This window comes from Corvus moneduloides, chromosome 8 (assembly GCF_009650955.1).
Source record: "Corvus moneduloides isolate bCorMon1 chromosome 8, bCorMon1.pri, whole genome shotgun sequence".
In the NCBI taxonomy this organism is placed as follows: Eukaryota; Metazoa; Chordata; class Aves; order Passeriformes; family Corvidae; genus Corvus; species Corvus moneduloides.
Genome location: NC_045483.1, coordinates 18,343,678 through 18,360,786, shown reverse-complemented (window position 1 = coordinate 18,360,786; position 17,109 = coordinate 18,343,678). Strand labels below are relative to the sequence as shown.

The 17,109-nt window shown below is 37.9% G+C and overlaps 1 protein-coding gene across 6 annotated transcripts in view; it reads left to right on the top strand.

The window, feature by feature from the left end:
* MAPK8 (mitogen-activated protein kinase 8) overlaps positions 1-17,109 on the top strand; it is a 182,595-nt gene that overhangs the window by 149,377 nt on the left and 16,109 nt on the right. For 4 of the 6 annotated variants that reach the window (XM_032116225.1, XM_032116222.1, XM_032116221.1 and 1 more), the window contains exons 2-5: positions 8,822-8,988; positions 11,625-11,754; positions 13,008-13,066; positions 13,193-13,331. In XM_032116225.1, coding sequence (XP_031972116.1) covers positions 8,867-8,988; positions 11,625-11,754; positions 13,008-13,066; positions 13,193-13,331 — 450 coding nt within the window. In that variant the 5' untranslated portion in view covers positions 8,822-8,866. Of the gene's footprint in view, positions 1-4,786; positions 4,811-8,821; positions 8,989-11,624; positions 11,755-13,007; positions 13,067-13,192; positions 13,332-17,109 lie in introns of those variants that run through there. The other 2 variants (XM_032116223.1, XM_032116226.1) reach the window with 2 other exon arrangements.

The following is a 17,109-nucleotide window of genomic DNA, read 5'->3' as shown; positions in this document are numbered from 1 at the left end:
AAGCTGGAAGCTGGCTTTCAGTATGCATGAAATTTTATGGACACATTCTGCCCCCTTCCATTGTAGTTTATAAAGTACATAAATATTAGGGTGGGGAAGATCTAAAATGTAGGAAGCTCGTTAAATGTAATTTAGATAAAAAAGAAAAGTTGCTGGTTGTTTTTTTATGAAGAATGTTTCTCCTTTCCTGCCCCTCAAATTCTGCTACAACAGTGTAAAAAGTAAAAGTTCACCTGTTTTTGCAAGAGGAAAAAATAGAGGGCTGGGCATGGAGTCTGTTGAAGAATTTTTGAGAAATTGAGTAGCATTTATCAGTCAGTAGCTCTGGTGTTTCCCTAGAACATCCTCAGTTCAGCCTCAGGGCATTTGGATTCTGACCTCCTGCATCATCCTCATTGTGTGTTTTATAGATGAGGTTAAAACCCACCCAAATGTTCTGCTACTAATTCAGGCTCTACTTTGTTGTTGCTTTTGTCTTCGTGTTATCCTTGGTAAATTTTAAATATTTATTTCTGCTTTGATTCAGGTTGTGGAAAAACTCTGCAGTCACTACTAATCAGGGTGAAAACTCTTAAGTACCTTGTGACTCTTGAGGCCCTTTATGTTTTTATATACTTATATCGGGAGCTAAGCATTGCAAGAAAGCTCCCTCTATGTAAGGTAATAGGATTATTTGTCTGTTCCAAACAGAACTGGTATTTGGGGAAAGGCATCAGTTGTGAAGATTAAAATCAGATTATCAAACACTGTGAACCTGTGCTGTTTAAGTGGTAGGCACCTCCTTTTTATTGATGGGCCTCCAGGTGACTTTTGTAATGCATAATTAAGTTCAGTCCATTGCACTTGCCTTCTAACAGATGATCTTCATGGAAACTGTAATAAGATGAATACTGGCCTGAAGACTTCTGGAGTGGAGAAGGGGGTGGTTTATTTCCCTGTATGTCCTCCCCTTCTAGTAGACTCCTCAAATTACAGTAACTATCTTAATAAGGTGAGATGGCAGATATATATGAAGAAAACTATATCTGGTTTCCTAGATGACTAGAAGAAGTCATCATGTGATCCAGCTGGAGCATGCTGTTAGTCACTATATGAACCTGTAAACTGCAAGATTGACTGTGGCAAAGGTTACATTAGTATTAATGGATTTTGTTCATTGTTTTTTAATGTAGGACTCTATATAGTTGTTCCCTGTAAACTGTACTGAGAACAGAGTTAGTTTAACACAGAGGGCTCTAAATCTTTCCAGGTGACTTATTAATCTGGCAGCAATGTTTGCTGAACTAGTGAAGTTAATTCCTTGATTCAAACAGCCCATATTACATTTTCTTAAGTTTCATTGTTATTGTGTACTCAGAAGTATTTTGCTTTTTAGCCAAATATATATTTCTATACCAATTCTATAATCTTTTCTGCAAGTATCATCTTTGGTGGAGAAAGCCATCTGTTCGTTGTTAAGTACTCAACAGGTTCTGGGAAATCAAGTACTTGGCTTTGAATTTTCCATATAAAAATGGCTATAACAAAAATGCAACAGTCCTAAAGTTTAAAAAAATTAAATGTGCCTTAAATTTCTTGTCTTCGGGCAAACTGAAGTGACTTACCCTTTTCTGTTGAACTTGAAAGCAGTAGGCAACTCATAACACAGAAATCTAAATGTGCCCTTTTGTTCATGCAGGTTTCCCCTGCCTCAGTACTTCTTTTCTTGATGAACACTGAGATCTAGTGTCCGCCTTTGCTTTACTGAATCTGTAATTAGTGAAGTTTGACTTCTTGGTGGACAAAAGATGCATTTAAATGTACTGTTATTTTAAGAAACGTACCTGCACTGTGCTTCATACCGGAGCTGTGTGAGAATCGCTCCAGTGTATTTGTGGTTTTGTTTCATAGTTGCAAGCAGAAAATAGTTCCTGAGATCAGAGCTGTAGACTTTCAATTTGTACTCTGCTGCTCGTCCTGTGAGTGGTGTGAGCAAGGCAGAGTTCTGCTGTAATGTGGGTGTGCATTAGCTGAGGGGAGACGCACTGCCATGGCCATTGTGCATCAGCTGGAGGCCTCGTTAAACACTTGTCAGCATTAGGAGGAGTTTAGGCAACTGTGTGGAAGTTGTTCAGCTTATGCTTTCACAGATCAGATGGTTTTAATTTGAAAGCCATGCAAATCCTAGAGTCAACAGTGAGAATATTTTATTTTAGAATAAGCTTCAGGTTTTTCAGACATCTTTGGCATTTGTAATGGTTTAATAATACCTTGCTGCAGTTTTCACCCAGCTAATGTTAACTCCTTTTTCCAAATGCTTTATTTGCGTTAACATTTAACAGAGCTGGAAGTATTGCAAAATACAACATTCAGTTTCAAGGCCAGCATGAACAAACAAAAAATTAAAACCATAATTACTTTTGAGACTAACTGAATGAGCAATGAAGTTACCTTTAGAAACAATTCTTTTGTTTTCTAAATTTGAGCCTTTGAAGCATATGTGAAAACTAGGTTGTGTTTGCACTGTTCATTTAGCAGATGTCCAGAAACCTTTAAACATGACAGCTGAAAATTTGACAAGGCATTCAAAAACACATGATGCATACAAATCAGCTGTGTGTGAACTGTATTTTCACAAAGAAATAAAATACATTAATGCAAGAGCTTTATATATACTGTCCGTTTGTTTTGCATTCAGTAGTAGACTACCATGTACTTGAAGAACTGTTGGATTTTTCTAGGTCAACCACAGATTCCTACAGAATATTCATTTTCATAGTGTTAGATGCCTTCTAAATGGAGTTATTGAATCATTATTGATATGTAGTTTATGTTGTTATTTTCTGTTGATTATATTATTATTTAATACATTAATATATGTAATTGTTTTATTTTAAAATTGCTTCCTTCCATTTCTGCATCTCTTTGACTGTCATGGTCTTCATTTTTCATCAGGCCTACTTCTGAGCAGCTCCTGTAGTAATCTTTCACTATGGAACAGTTCTGCCAGCACATGTAGACAGACTGCGGGTAGTTGGTATTTGTGTTGTACCTCAGACATGTCTTGTCCCAAAGACTGTTTGCTGGCTTAGCATCCAGAGTTTTCTTCCAAGACTTAGCCCACTTGATGCTTGCTTGTTAGGAGAGGATTGCTTTAGAAATCATGAACATGAAAACCAAGTCTGATTTCATGCAAAACTTGTAGTTAATGATGGTTGTTCCCACCTTTGGTTTTTCTCATTTCTTAGGTTTTACTGCTTTTCAAGATACTGGGGTATGAAAATATCTTCTCAGCTGTACTTCTTTACCACAGTAGAAATAACCTGAGTATGTATAATTTCTTATATAAAAGGATACTTCGAGTAAGGGATTCTGCATTATAGCATGGGACGAATCCTGGATTTTCATGTCGTCTAATGAAGGTATAAGCCAGCACTTAAGAGCAGTCTTAGAGACTGAGCTGTACAGAGCAAATGCTTTTCCACCCTTTAAGTTGGCCTTAAGTTCTGGCCTATTCTATTTCCATGTCCCTAGTGGGAAAATTATCTCTGGGGTTCCATTTCTTTGTCTGAACAGAAGAGACACCTCAAATATATGACTTTTTTCAGTTTTTAATGCAACCTTTGAAGTTTTCCTGTTCGTTGTCACTATCTCTAGTGATGGGAAAGTGCAGAAGAGGTTGTAAAATACTTTGTGCTCTTATTTAAAAGTGAGAGAAGCTTTCTTTCACAAGACCTGTTCCATTTCTGTTCCTCTGTATGCCTGGAATGCATGCATTCAGGTCACTGCTTAAGCAAAGTAACCTTGTGCATCATTATGTGTTGTTTTTAAGTAATTTCTAATTTCAAAAGCACTGTCTTGGTCTCTGATGTGAAGGCTAGCAGATGTCATAGGCAAGAAATTGTTATTTCATGGTGTTGCTGTGCAGAAGGTAAATACGCAGATGTCTTGGGGAAAGCACGTGGTTTTGCAATTAATTTCTAATTGTGGATACATAAGCTTGCTGTGCTTAACTCAGGGGCCCATGAGGTGGGCATGTTTTTAATTGGCTGTTGTTTCAGCTACACTTCTTGGAGTCCTAGTGCAGATGAGCCTGGACTGATTTTTAGAAGCACAATTTGAGGTTGCCCAAGTTCAGCCAGAATGATACAATGAGGACAGGCCTGATAAGGCTCTGTCCCATGAGCTCTGCACAGCCGAGAACCTCGATGGAGCCACGCTGGTGCCAGCTCTGGTCCAAACACATTATGTTCATTGCACTTTGCAGTGTGCTCTTCAGAGTTAAAGCTCTGTTACTCTGGAGGCTGCTTTACTGCACTGACCAGTGGTGTTGTATGTGTAAAAAGCATTAAATGAAACAAGGTCTGGAATGAGTATCAAGCCATCTCTCTCTGCCTTCTAAAGAAATCAGTTTATGAAGTCTGCAAAGACAAGTCTACCAGATACATTCCTGTTGTTTATATAAGTTTGCACTGCAAGTTTTTGTGTTTTGTTGGATTTTTTTTTTTAATCTGGCCATTTCTAAAGTTTTTAATGCACCTGCAGTAGGGCTTTTAAACTGAAAGCTGTATGAGCAAAGAATTAGCTCCTCCCTTTCCCACCATTCACTTCTATCCCAAACCCATCCGTTTCTCCAATATATTTAGGCTGTACTGGAAAAACATGTTAACATGTACTGTCTGTACAGTCCTGTCCTGTATCTTGATTAGTAAATTGAATGTTGTCTGTATTAGGGACAAAATTTAGTATTGAAATACAGCATTATGCTGTCTTACAGATATCTTGAAGTCAGCAAGTTTATGAAGAACAGTCTTGTTGAGACATGCTAAAGGTACATGCCTTTCTTTAAGCAGAAGCAAATGGCAAATGTTTGCATATTTGGGTATGAACAATGCTATACATGGTTTCTTTACTGTTTTAAATATGCTTGTTTTAAAGTTGGATGAAGACTTTTGGTCAAACTTCATTCTAAGTATTATTCACTTGTGGAGGAGGAGGTCTTAGTGGAACAATTTATAAATGTCCGTGCTTTTTAGCCATGATACTTTCATAGATAAATGCTACATACATTTTCATGGAGCTACATGTTCAGTGCATCCGTGTTTGTTTTTACAGCTGTATCAGGCTGCACAGAACTGATGAGTGGAAGCTATTGGCCGCCTGAAGTCTCCTGAAGAACTGTTGAATTGTAGTTGCTGTTAGTGAATTCAGAATAAAACTTACACACAGCCTTGCAGATCCACTAGGGGATTTCACTCTGGATATAGTGTTATGTTCAGTTCCTACATTTTTGTTGTGCTTCCTTGGGTAAATAGTACTTCTGGCAATATGAAGAGTTAGTAACCACACAGGAATATATTAGAATCCAGTTTTGAAATGTCCTTATCTTGACTGACTGCAGGCTGCCAGTAAAAGGTTGCCATGTAGTGAAATTTGCTTAGGCACAGTATTTTCAAGGAAAGGCACAATGGTTGATGTGTGAGATGAAATTGAAGCTTTCTGTGGGATTCTTCCCCTGCTGATAGTTGACAGCATTCCAGCAAGTTGACAGTTAATGGGACAAATGTATTATTAGTTTCCTCTTTAATAATAGAAATCTCGAGTCTGCATCCTCCCTCTCTTTGCATATGTGCTTCTGCAAAATTGCTGAAAAAATGGAACAAAATGTCAGATTTCAGACAGGCGAGTTTATCTGATATAGCTTAATCATGTTTTAATGAAGGACATGGCACACATACATTGTATAAGAATCTTAGAAGCCTGACAGTTTCTGAATTTAGACTTGCTTTAATATTTAAAGATAGGATTTTTGGTGTTGTGGATCTTTGAAGCTAGACTTCATAAGACTAATCACCAGTAAATTAACAGATAGAAAAAATAAGTATTTGGCCTTTTTCTGTGAGCTGTGTTCACAGAGCTGGGCAGGACCAGGCATTTCTGAGGATGCTTTCGTTGAGATGAAGAAACGGGGAGCACAACTGGTTCTGAGCTGAGTGGGATGGAAGTTAGCTTGGTTGTAAAATGAGAGGCTGACACGCTCCATGGTTGATGGACAAAACTGTGTAGAAGTTATGAGACACTGAGGCAAGGGGTGTGGAAGAGGTGGATGTCAGGGCTGGTTCAGTCTGAGGAAGCTGTAATAGCCAGATGAAATTCCAAAGGGTTGGAGGCAGGGATAAGGCATATATGGTTTCTGAGACCTCTTTGCTGATCTGAGTGCATTACATCCAAGTGGCTTTTTTACATCCCATACTCACCACACAAAATGTGCAAGAAATGGCTTTTTTGAGAATTGGCTCCATGTTTTCTGAAGTGCTGAGTAAATCTGTTTTATGCTGGGAGACCACGCATTTAAAATGGAGAGAGAGACTGTACCTCTTGCTGTCACAGTGCAGACTGGTAATTTTTGATGAATGCCATGTAGGGCTGCAGAGTAAAGAATGATAATTTAACAAGTGGAGATACTCCTCCTTCCTCACTTTGGGATACCTCTCGCTCCTTCCTCATATTATTAGTAAAAATAAAACAATGATTTCTTTTATTTACATATTGCTGTATACTAAAATACTATTATGAATTATAAAATGGTTAGTAAATACAAGTTTTCCTGGACGTACTGGCAAGCATATTTTAAAGTTTTGAACATGTAGCAAATTATGAAGCTTCAAGGCAATAAAACTTGCTTGGTTATAATACTATGTATGGTATATGTGTAAAATCTGTTAATACAAAGGAATTATTTTCTCAGAGAACAGTGTCTCTCAAGATCCTTTTCTTAAACTATACTTGCTTTGTTTCACTCTTTGATTCTATGAAGTTTACCGAAATGGAAGAAAACGCAATTAAACACTTGGATTTGGCTATTCAAAATACTGACTTTTAATGGAAAGGTGTCAACATTCACCTGGAAACCTTGGAGGGAGGGCAGCAGTGCTTCCTGCATTTGTTTCTGAGGAGTTATCCATAGTGAAGTATTAAACTTTCATTATCTTGATGCTGATACCAAATAAGAGCTCTGTCTACTAAGCTGTGCCAGCTAATCCTGCACTGTTCAGTGTCACTAGATCTTAATACAGTTTTAGCGGATAAACTCAAGATACTGGGTTTTTTCTCAGCTGGCTATGAGCAAATGTAAGATTATATGAATTAGTGTCTTTGTTCTTTGTTTTCTGATTTTCAAAAAGGTGTTTGGCTGATTTCATGTCCACAACAAATTTTCTCTATCCTAATTCACAGGATGTTTTGTCATTATATGTTGTTGGGCACTTTTATTCCAAAACTATGTGCAAGTATATCTGTGAACAGAGTGTTGAGAAAGTGGCAGAGTCCAAAGATGTAGTGGTAAGGTGGATAGGGAAGAAAGAGCTAGAGTTGGTGTCATATGTTGCTAAGAAATTAGGCTTTTTGTCTTCCTCCAGTAAGCTGACCTCCCCCTACCAGTACAGTCTGGATACAGATTTTTCCTTGTGTTAAGGAGCAGTTACTATAGTCCAGTTCTGCCTCCACTGTCAGCTGGGGAAGGAAGCCTTTAACAAAATTGACAGTATACTGAGAGAAGCTGCTTTGGTATTTAGTTAACTCTTTATAACAGAGGTTTGGGGGTTTTTTGACAGTATTTTGGAAAAGGGGTCTTTAAATTGACATTTCTTTTGAGATAAATGCCAATTAAGGTAGCACATTTTTAATTAGTTAAATATCAACTAGTTTAAAATGTCTGCTTTAAAGAACTTCAGAGTGTTTTGATTGTACCTGTCTATCTGTGAAATGAATGCAGGTTAGCTAGTAGAAAGTGGAATGCATAGATTCTTAAAAGAGTACTACTTGTACAACCTTTGTAATTATTTGTGGAGGCCATGTTTGCACTGTCTGAGTTTTCAAACCTTGTTTAAAATTTAGCTAATGTATACTGTTGTGGCATATGGAATGCAAGAATCTGTTTGGGACTGATGGATAATATTGGGAAAATGTTCCTTAAGTTAATAACAACAGAAGACAGCATGCTGTCACTCTTGAAGAAACAAAGACAGTCCTTCTAGTCAAATATTTGCACTACTAGGCATCTCTTTTAGCTATACTCAAAACCTATGTAAAGACAAAGTTAAAAGTCCACAGTTAGCATCAAAGAAATTAGAAATATTACTGGAAAAGCCACAATGCAGTTTTATTTTTTCTCCTGTGGACATCTGAATTGAGCTGTTGCATTTCTTTATTTTTAATATGAGAGGACTTAGGTAGGGTATACATCTGTTTTTCTTACTTTTGTTCTCTCTGTGATTATTACTTTTCCTCATGAAAGATCTCCGACAAGGCCAGTTTTTCTTCTCTGGCTTAGATTGACTGTATGTGTTTCCATGTCAGTGTCAGGTATTCCTGGTGGTTGTGACCAAGAGTATTTTGATGATTGCAATGTTTGGAAGACTCGTTTGTATATTTATGGATTCATGCAACAATTCAGGTTGAATGGGGCCTCTGCAGAGTGTCTGGCCCAAGCCCTGCTCTCTTGCTGCATGTGTGTTTATGAAGGGATGGTAGGACTCCTGGAGCTCTGTGAATGGTGTGGAGCTTCCTGTGTTTTGATCTTCTGTAATTTCCATCTAAGATTTTTGCTACCATCTGTTCACTTTTGGCTTTCTATTATTTTTAATGTTCTAGAATTTTACCTTAGGAACACTCCTAAAAATACAGCATTTCAAACACATGCTTTCTTATTCCTGCAGACATTAAAAATAACTTACCTGTGCAAATGAGACTTACTTGGGAAGTGTCTTATAAGAAGTTCTGCCTTATGTCAGATTACATATAGTTGTAAAATCTTAGTTTTTCTGACTTTATTTCTTCACAGGCCAGAAGCAAAATTTGGATGAAGTGAACTAACCAAGTTGCCGTCATGAGCAGGAGCAAGCGTGACAACAACTTCTACAGCGTTGAGATTGGAGACTCAACTTTCACCGTGTTGAAACGGTACCAGAATTTGAAACCAATAGGATCAGGAGCACAAGGGATAGTATGGTAAGGTTTCTCTAGAATTTAAATGTACCTTTAGGTTTCCTTAATGTAGTTTTTTGAGGTGGTGTGTCTTACAGAGCAGGAGTGAGGAGAACTACCTTTTGCAGGCAAAACAGCAATGGTAACTGATGGCCATTTTTCCTCAGCAAGGGCTGTTGCTGTTGTTTTTTGACCTGTGTCCTTTCCAGCTTCAGAACTGATGCCCTTCTGTGCAAATTCAGCCAGCTGTGCTGAGTCCCATAAATTAGTGGGGGAAAAAGAAACTGGATAAAGAAACTAATCCGAATCCTAGGACACACTGCTTGCAGTGAAACAAAAGCCAGAAATACTCTATATAATATTTGCTGCTTGTAAATGTTTGCACTTCTTGAAATGGTTTGTTAGGAGTCTATTTCATTTAATTTCATAATCTGAGTAGTCCTTGATACCAGTGAGTGAGCATTTGGGATGCTGACTGCCATACGTAAATACCTTATGCAGTTCAGAAAAGTATGACTTGACAGTGTCATTCTTTGAATAAGAGCTCTGCTGTGTGGTCTGAAAAGTGTCCAGCTGATTCAAGTTGTTGACAACTGGCTGCCTGTAGGCACTGTTTCCTGTGCAGTGCCATTGCCTCGAAGAGAAATGTTGGTTTAACCTTCCTGGAAGCTTTTTTTGACTGTTTGAGAAGGATGTAGGTATCACAGGACCTTACAGATTTTTCAGTTTATTGTAACTCTTAAGATGTTAACCAGGTACATAAAAATACAAAAACGTCAAGGAAGAGAAGGGTAGGGGAAAGCATAATCTCAAATCTGTAACCCCTTTACTACCTTGATCTTGTCTTGATCAGTGTTTAGAGAATATGTGGTATGGGTGTTAATTCACATTTGTGTTTTAGCAAGATTAATAAAACAGTGTAATAAGTGCAAATGGAAACTTGAAGAAAGAACTCTAGAAAGAGTTGTTTTCTGAAATGGTAACTTCTGGCATTAAGATTACTGGTATTAACTAGCAGCAACAAAAGAACTGATCTTAGTTTTGTTTGCATGTGTGTTAATATACTGAGGATGTAGACAGTTGCTTGGCTAGTTTGTTTAGTTGCTATCGAAATGCCAATAAAAGCTTTAGATGTTACTACTATCCTTCTGATGGCCAGTCATATGTTCTTAATGCCTGTTTTCCAAATTTATTGCCCTTCCTAGAGCTGACATCTGAAAACTGACTGTGTAATACTCTAGTGCCATTCTGTAATTGCTGCTAGTGGTAATTGAAGCCTTTTTAGTTTAATCTCTGTGCTTACCCTGATGAGGACTGTGGTTAAATCTTGCCATGTATCTCCATACAGTGCAATTCTTGTGATTTGGGTTGGGGTTTTTGTTGTCAGTGGTGATGGCTTGTATTTGTTTGGGGGGTTTTTTGTTTGGTGTTTTGTTTTGGGTTTTTTTGTGGGTGGGTTTTTTTTTGTTTGTTTTTTTTGTTTGTTTTTTGGTCTGTTTTTGTAACTGATGCAGCTTGATTTGGGAATATTAAGTAGATGGCCTAATACTGAAACAGGCTCTCAGCTGCTGTTATGTACAGGGAATGCAGAAGTTTAAATACTAAAACAGGAGTCCCATGTTGGCAGTCTTTCCTAAAATAATCTTTATCTTTGGGGCAGGTGGGGGAATTCCAGATATAACGGAAAATCTACATCAGAGAAAGTTACCATATATGTTGTTCCCATTCTTTTTCTTCAGTGGTGTCTAGAGGTTTTGTTGATGATAAATTACGAATCATTCAAGCCTACATAGTACATAGACAATCCACTTTTTAAAGTAGTTAGTTGGATTTAATAGATGCTACTGTTTACTAGTAGATATCCTTCATTAGATTTCAGTACCATTCTTGAGAAGAGACAAGAAAATACTATTGTCCCTGCTAAGACGTTTTTAGTAACTGCTAAATATTTCCTGAATCTGCATGGCAGTCAGCTGTTGTATTAGCTCTTACAGGAAAAACAAGCCATGCCTTCCTGTCACGGAAATGTGATATGTAAGGGAGTTGTCTCCAATAACAGTCTTCATCAGTTAAACAGCCTGTCCCTGAATCATATGACAATCTTGGCATTAGTCTGCAAACAAAATGTTATTTTTTTTTTCACCAAGTTAAAGCCAGTGACATCTAGAGGTTAAAGATTTCTTAACACTTTTTGTCTCGACTTTGATGCTGTCATTGTCATCAGGATATTAAGCAACTACATAAGTGAAAGCATGGGACCTTTTTATAACCTACTTTTCCTGCCTTCTCCCTTCCTTTTAGTGTGAAGATTTTATGTAAAATTGATGTGCTTTTTATGTTTGAAGTGTTTTGGATCTTTTTTAGATGGTCTGTTCTTGAGTGCCAATGAGTGGCAAGAACTCAGTATCTTTGGAAGCAGAAATACTGCATTATATTGTAGAGGTTGTCATGCGTTAGTACTCTAAAACTGGGAAATAGCTTTAAATTTTGAATCACTCAGCATACAAGAGCACTTTGTTATATCACATTCCTAAAGCTGGATAACACTGGAAATCTGGGGTTTCTGCAGACATGATACAAATTATCTGAAAAAGTTTGCAACTGCCACAGCTTAAAGGACCTTGACACTAGAGATGTAATACTGTTATTTTTAATTACAGTGCAGCTTATGATGCCATCCTTGAGCGGAATGTTGCAATCAAGAAGTTAAGCCGACCGTTTCAGAACCAAACCCACGCTAAAAGAGCCTACAGAGAGCTTGTTCTTATGAAGTGCGTTAATCACAAAAATGTGAGTGCAGTGTCCTGCTTCAGATGTTAAAGAATTAACTGGAAGGCTGTCCTTTGTAAAAGTCTGGAAAGTGACTTCAGAGATTTTCATTGCATGGTTGTATCTCCATGATAAGTACAGAAGGGTCTTGCATAATAGCTATTAATGACTAGTTTTAATACCTGCCCAATCTTTAAATACCCCCTTCAAACTCAGCAAGGGAGTCAGCGTTATATTGCTAACATTTACAAGCAGCTGTCAAATGGCTGGTAAGTGTGTCCTGCTGATAGACACATAGGAGAAAAAAGGAAAAGGCTATAATACTTTTATAAATACTATATATTTATAAATACTATAATACATAGCACGAATGAGTTTAGAGTCTTGTGTTGTGACAGCAGTAACTCTCGGGTGTTTATGAAGCTGTGCAGTAGACAAGATCACAGAAATGGGGAGAGAGTAAGTGATAAATTTATTGGAGTTGAACTGCAGAAGGCTGGTGTTGGCCATTTTTTTCCTTCAGAGTCAGATGTGTGCAGTATTCCTTACCTTCTCTTTTAATCCCCCATCAGGAAGATAAAATTTGTCCTGGCTGCTAGGGAGAAAGAGTGTCACAGAAAACTTGCTCTCTCTTTTAGCTTTTTGGGAAAATTTTGTAATTTTTCTCAAACACGGATGACGGTTTATATGTGAATTCTCTGAAGGGTGTTCCACCTAATAGCATAATTTGTATCATGATAAACTATTGCAAGCCTGCCTAGTTCTTGATGAGTAGTAGCTTGGTCTCTTTCTGCACGTCACATCCATTCTTAATAGAAAATGTCCTAAAGCATCTGTAAGAGCCTGTTTTTCTGTTTGGGTGAAGTTGTTTCTTCACCTTTGTCAGTGGTGAAGTGGTATCTTTTAGGGAGTCTTCGTCAGGTTTTAATTTCATTGTTCCTCATATACAATGAAAATCTTACTAGGTCTTCAAACTGAAAGTAGGAGGAAGGGGAAGAGTGACTAAGCTCCTTAGGTTTTAAGATTTAAATATCATCTTGTTAACACACACACAGTGTCTTTAGATTATGTGATTTGTGGAGGAAAAATACTCATTCCAAAATAATTCGTATCTGTTTACGTCATGTTAGGTCTGGTTGAGCTACTGAGCATCTTGAGCTTCAGTGTGTACCAGGAGGTTCATATCAGAATAATAGTTAGCAGTTTTGAAATGTTGACTCTGCAACTTTCCTCTTGCTGTGGTACAATTACACTTCCTCTCCCCCTCCCTGCAGATAATCGGCCTACTGAATGTGTTCACACCACAAAAATCCCTGGAAGAATTTCAAGATGTGTAAGTCAGATTCGAGCTAAAGCTGAGAATTTATTTTTAAAGTATTCATACCAAAAGATGAGCAAGAGAGAGAATACAGTAAAATGTCAGTATTATCTGATTATTATTCTTTTCTTTCTTCATAAGCTACATAGTGATGGAGCTCATGGATGCAAATCTTTGCCAAGTGATTCAGATGGAGCTAGACCATGAACGAATGTCCTATCTTCTTTATCAAATGCTATGTGGTATCAAACATCTTCATTCAGCTGGGATTATTCATAGGGTGAGTGAACTAAACTGTATAATTTGCATTGCACCTGGTTTTACCTTGAGTATTTAAAGATAAAAAAAGTTAGCAATAGGAGCACGAAGAATGTTTCATAGGCTGTCCCATAGGCAGGGAGAGAAAGCTGAAAGGAAAGCACCATACCTTTTTGCAGGGTAATTCTGGAATGAGCCTTTTGAATGTTTAAGTGATTTGATAACGATCTGCACAGAGCAAACTGAAGATTTTTGCAGTGAGTTGCATTACCTCCTCTAATTCTGTATAATGTTCTACTTTAGTAGTTGTGGCAGGGAAGGATATCTGGAAGCATCTCTGCCTTTATTGTTTTGGTAACCAAACCTGAAATCCCATCTTTTGAAAGAACTGCCCATTTTATTTCTTCTCCTTGACTAGCAGAGTAATGAATAACTATCTGAAATCTGCAGATAAGCAGATGATGATAAAGACTTGTAAGTGGAACTTGGATAACACCTGTGCGTCACAAATCATTCACTCAGATAGTTAACAGGCAAAACTGACTACTGCTTTTTAAATGGGATTTGTGTGTTATAATCCAGTCAAGAAATTTTGAATTTAAGGTTGCCTGTTCAAGTTGAGCATCTCATATTTAATGGTATGTGGATTAAAGATTGCTTGAGATTATCTGGTTATAGCTTTTCAAATATAATCTTGTTGGTTTGGGAAATGGTAGGCTTGTATTTTTACAGTACTACATTTTTCATTGTAATATTTTTAAAGAGTTTGAGAAGTTTTCATTTCTGAAGTGTGATAGAGAAGGTTTAATTAACCTTAGCAATGTGGGATAGTTTCAGTCATTACTACACAGTCTTCTCATGACGTGCACAGGAAAGCAAATCACAAATGGCAGTTCTGTGCACTGCCACAGGAATTGCTGTGTTAGGATGCTTGTCCAGGTCAGTGGTCCACCACACTGTGACTGGGGGGTTGAATGGTCTGCAAGCTAGCTCTGGCAGTCTGACGCTCCTGTTCAGTCTTTTTTGCTGCCTTTTCCACAAGGGAACAGGAGCAATTATATGAATAGAAAATACATCTTGAGTGGGCAAATGCTGCTTCCTTTTGCTCAGCTGGTTCTAGTACTCATCAGCTGCTGCATTCCAGTGAGGAGCTCAGGGGATGAAGGTGAAACCTTTCTTCTTGCATGCAATTTCCCTGAACTGATGTGTTGGAAGAGATGGGCAAGGATAAGTAGGAAGAAGCATTGCCTGCAACCAGGCATTGTACGTGATGCTGGTCTGCTTATGGGCATTTGAGACAGGTCAGTTGGGCTTCTTGCATTGTTCTGGGAATCCTCAGCAAAACTAAGTTGTTTAACTTACTGTTGTGGTACTGTATTACCTGTGACTGAGATGATGCAGCCCTTGGTGTTCTAATGTATGTGCCTGTGGGTCAGAAATAATGGTTTGCATACAGTTTCACATTTCCTGGTCCCTTCAATAGTTAGGTATGAAAATTTAATGCTGTGGATTTTCCTATGTGGTCTTTTTTAGTTTCAGAAAATGATATATTATTTGGACATGGCTAGTGTAGGTGAAGTAAGAATGTCTCTCTGTGGATCTTAGCACAAGCTTAGGGGAGCTTCTAAAACTGTGCTTGCCTCAGGGTGGTTTGTACTCCTCTGAAGTGGGCATAGATCCTGTGGAAGTCATGGATAAAATTTAAACATCTTTACATTTGCATAAAAGAAGTAGCTGCTTAGGTAGTTGGGCAAGAGTAAAGACAGCTTTGAGGATAGAATTCCTGTCTCTGTAAATACGGGTTAAGGCTGTGAAATGCTTCATATCTACAGGGATAAACGATCCTAAAGAGACTAAATACAATTGCTATGTAAATAGCACCGTATGTATGCATGAATGCTTTTAAAGGACATGTGCAGATGCTTCTGAAGGACATTTCACTTGCATGTCTTCCTGGCAGATTTTCAACTGACAGCTTCTTGGTAGACTTTGTTAGAAGATTGAGTATATTCAGGCACAGCCTTACCACCTGTGTGCATTGTGCCTTTTTACTTCAAGGTGTAAAGTATCAAAATCTTGTTTCTCTGTGGAGCAAGCTGAACAAAACCTTGGAAGACAAGGAAGATATCCTGCAAAGGCACATGTGTCACACAGACCGTGTGGCTGCAGTGGTAACTCTTTGTAGCATTCTTCTGGGCTCTCAGCACCAGTCCTTAATGTCCACAGCCAGTTACTTTATTGAAACTTCTTAAGCATAGCCTGCACTACTCCGGCTGCCCGAGGAGCATTTTGGCTATGAATCTAGTGTTCTACTTTAGTGATCTCTAAAGCTTTAAGTTTTTTTTGCTGTTGGTAGTTTCACATGTTTTTTAACTGGGTTCTTCAGCTTCTAGCATAGCTGTGGTAATCTCAGCATCTTAGTAGCTTTTTCAAAGCTTGTTGAATGACTGAAATCAAAAAAATCTGTATACGTGCCTTATAGCACTGGATACTACTTGCCATAGAAATAAGAAGTTGGGGGCATGGAACAAAACAGAAATCAAACTTCACCTTGAAGTTGTAGGGGCAAACTTGGTTGTCACATCAATGGATAAAGATTTGGCTGTAACTTTGCACTGACTTTAACAGATGTTGGCAAATCAACATTACTGGGTCCTGAACACTGTGCAGAGATGCAGTTTCCAGCCAGTGTAGAAGTACATGTTCATTTATATTTCATAATATGAGGATGAATGATCAGCATTGCGGAGTTGTGCCTCACTGACTTTCTGAGGGACACAGAGTGTCTCATTAGTCTTGCATGGAGGCTCTGAAACATTGAATTCTGCCCGATTTTGAGTACTTAACAAAGGGGCCTAATTATGGAACCTTCACAAATCTTCTGTTACAAAGAGAAAAGCCCGTAGAAGCCATGAATTACCCTCTAGAGATGTCCCTGTCTCCTTGTCTGGCTTATAGGGAGACAGCCCTGAAGAATCTGATTTTTAAGCACTGACATTTTACATTTTCAAGGTTCAGTGAGAGATTTTCTGCTATAGGTTCCGGATATATTTATCCATCCTAATTAATTTGATCACTCTCAGAGGAGCTCTCGAGTTTTGGTTTATTTAACAGAAGATATTAAGTGATGCAGGTTTTGCATCTCTGCATGAATCTGAATGTAGTGTAAGTCAATTCATCATTTTGATCCTAGGCTTCATGACAACTACATGGTGTTCAGAAATAAGGATGGACAGCATTTGGTAAGCAAAGAGAAGATCTCTTAACATTGGAGTGTTAATCCTGCAGTTTTGGGGAGAATGAGTGTAGTTAATACCATGAGCATATGCCTGGTGTTCTGCAGTGAACTTCCTGAAAATAATAGATGTGTGCAGAAATAAAGCTGATAATAAAAAGGACTGTAGAAGAATCTGAAACGTGTATTAAATGGCCAGAAGGCCTTATAGAACTTGAATTAATTTGTGGTGTTTGAGAATGTTTTAAGCTAAAGTTGTCTGTAAAGTCTTTGTGTGGAAATGTATGTGTGAATATGTATGTATGCAAGACTTGTACTTAGTCATTAAAATTCTGTTGTTCTGGAACTCTTTTTGTTGTTTCCTCTTTATCTTTAATGCAGTTTTCTCAGCATTATGAGGAGATTGCTGAAAGCCAGCCAAGTACAAATGAAAACTACATAAATCTTGCAGATATCCACCTTTAAGTCTTTAAGAAACAATGACAAATGGGACTACATATCAAATGCTTGCAGCTCAGGTGCTGGAGTCCTCTGTCATATCTCAGGTTTTGCTCTCAATTAATCT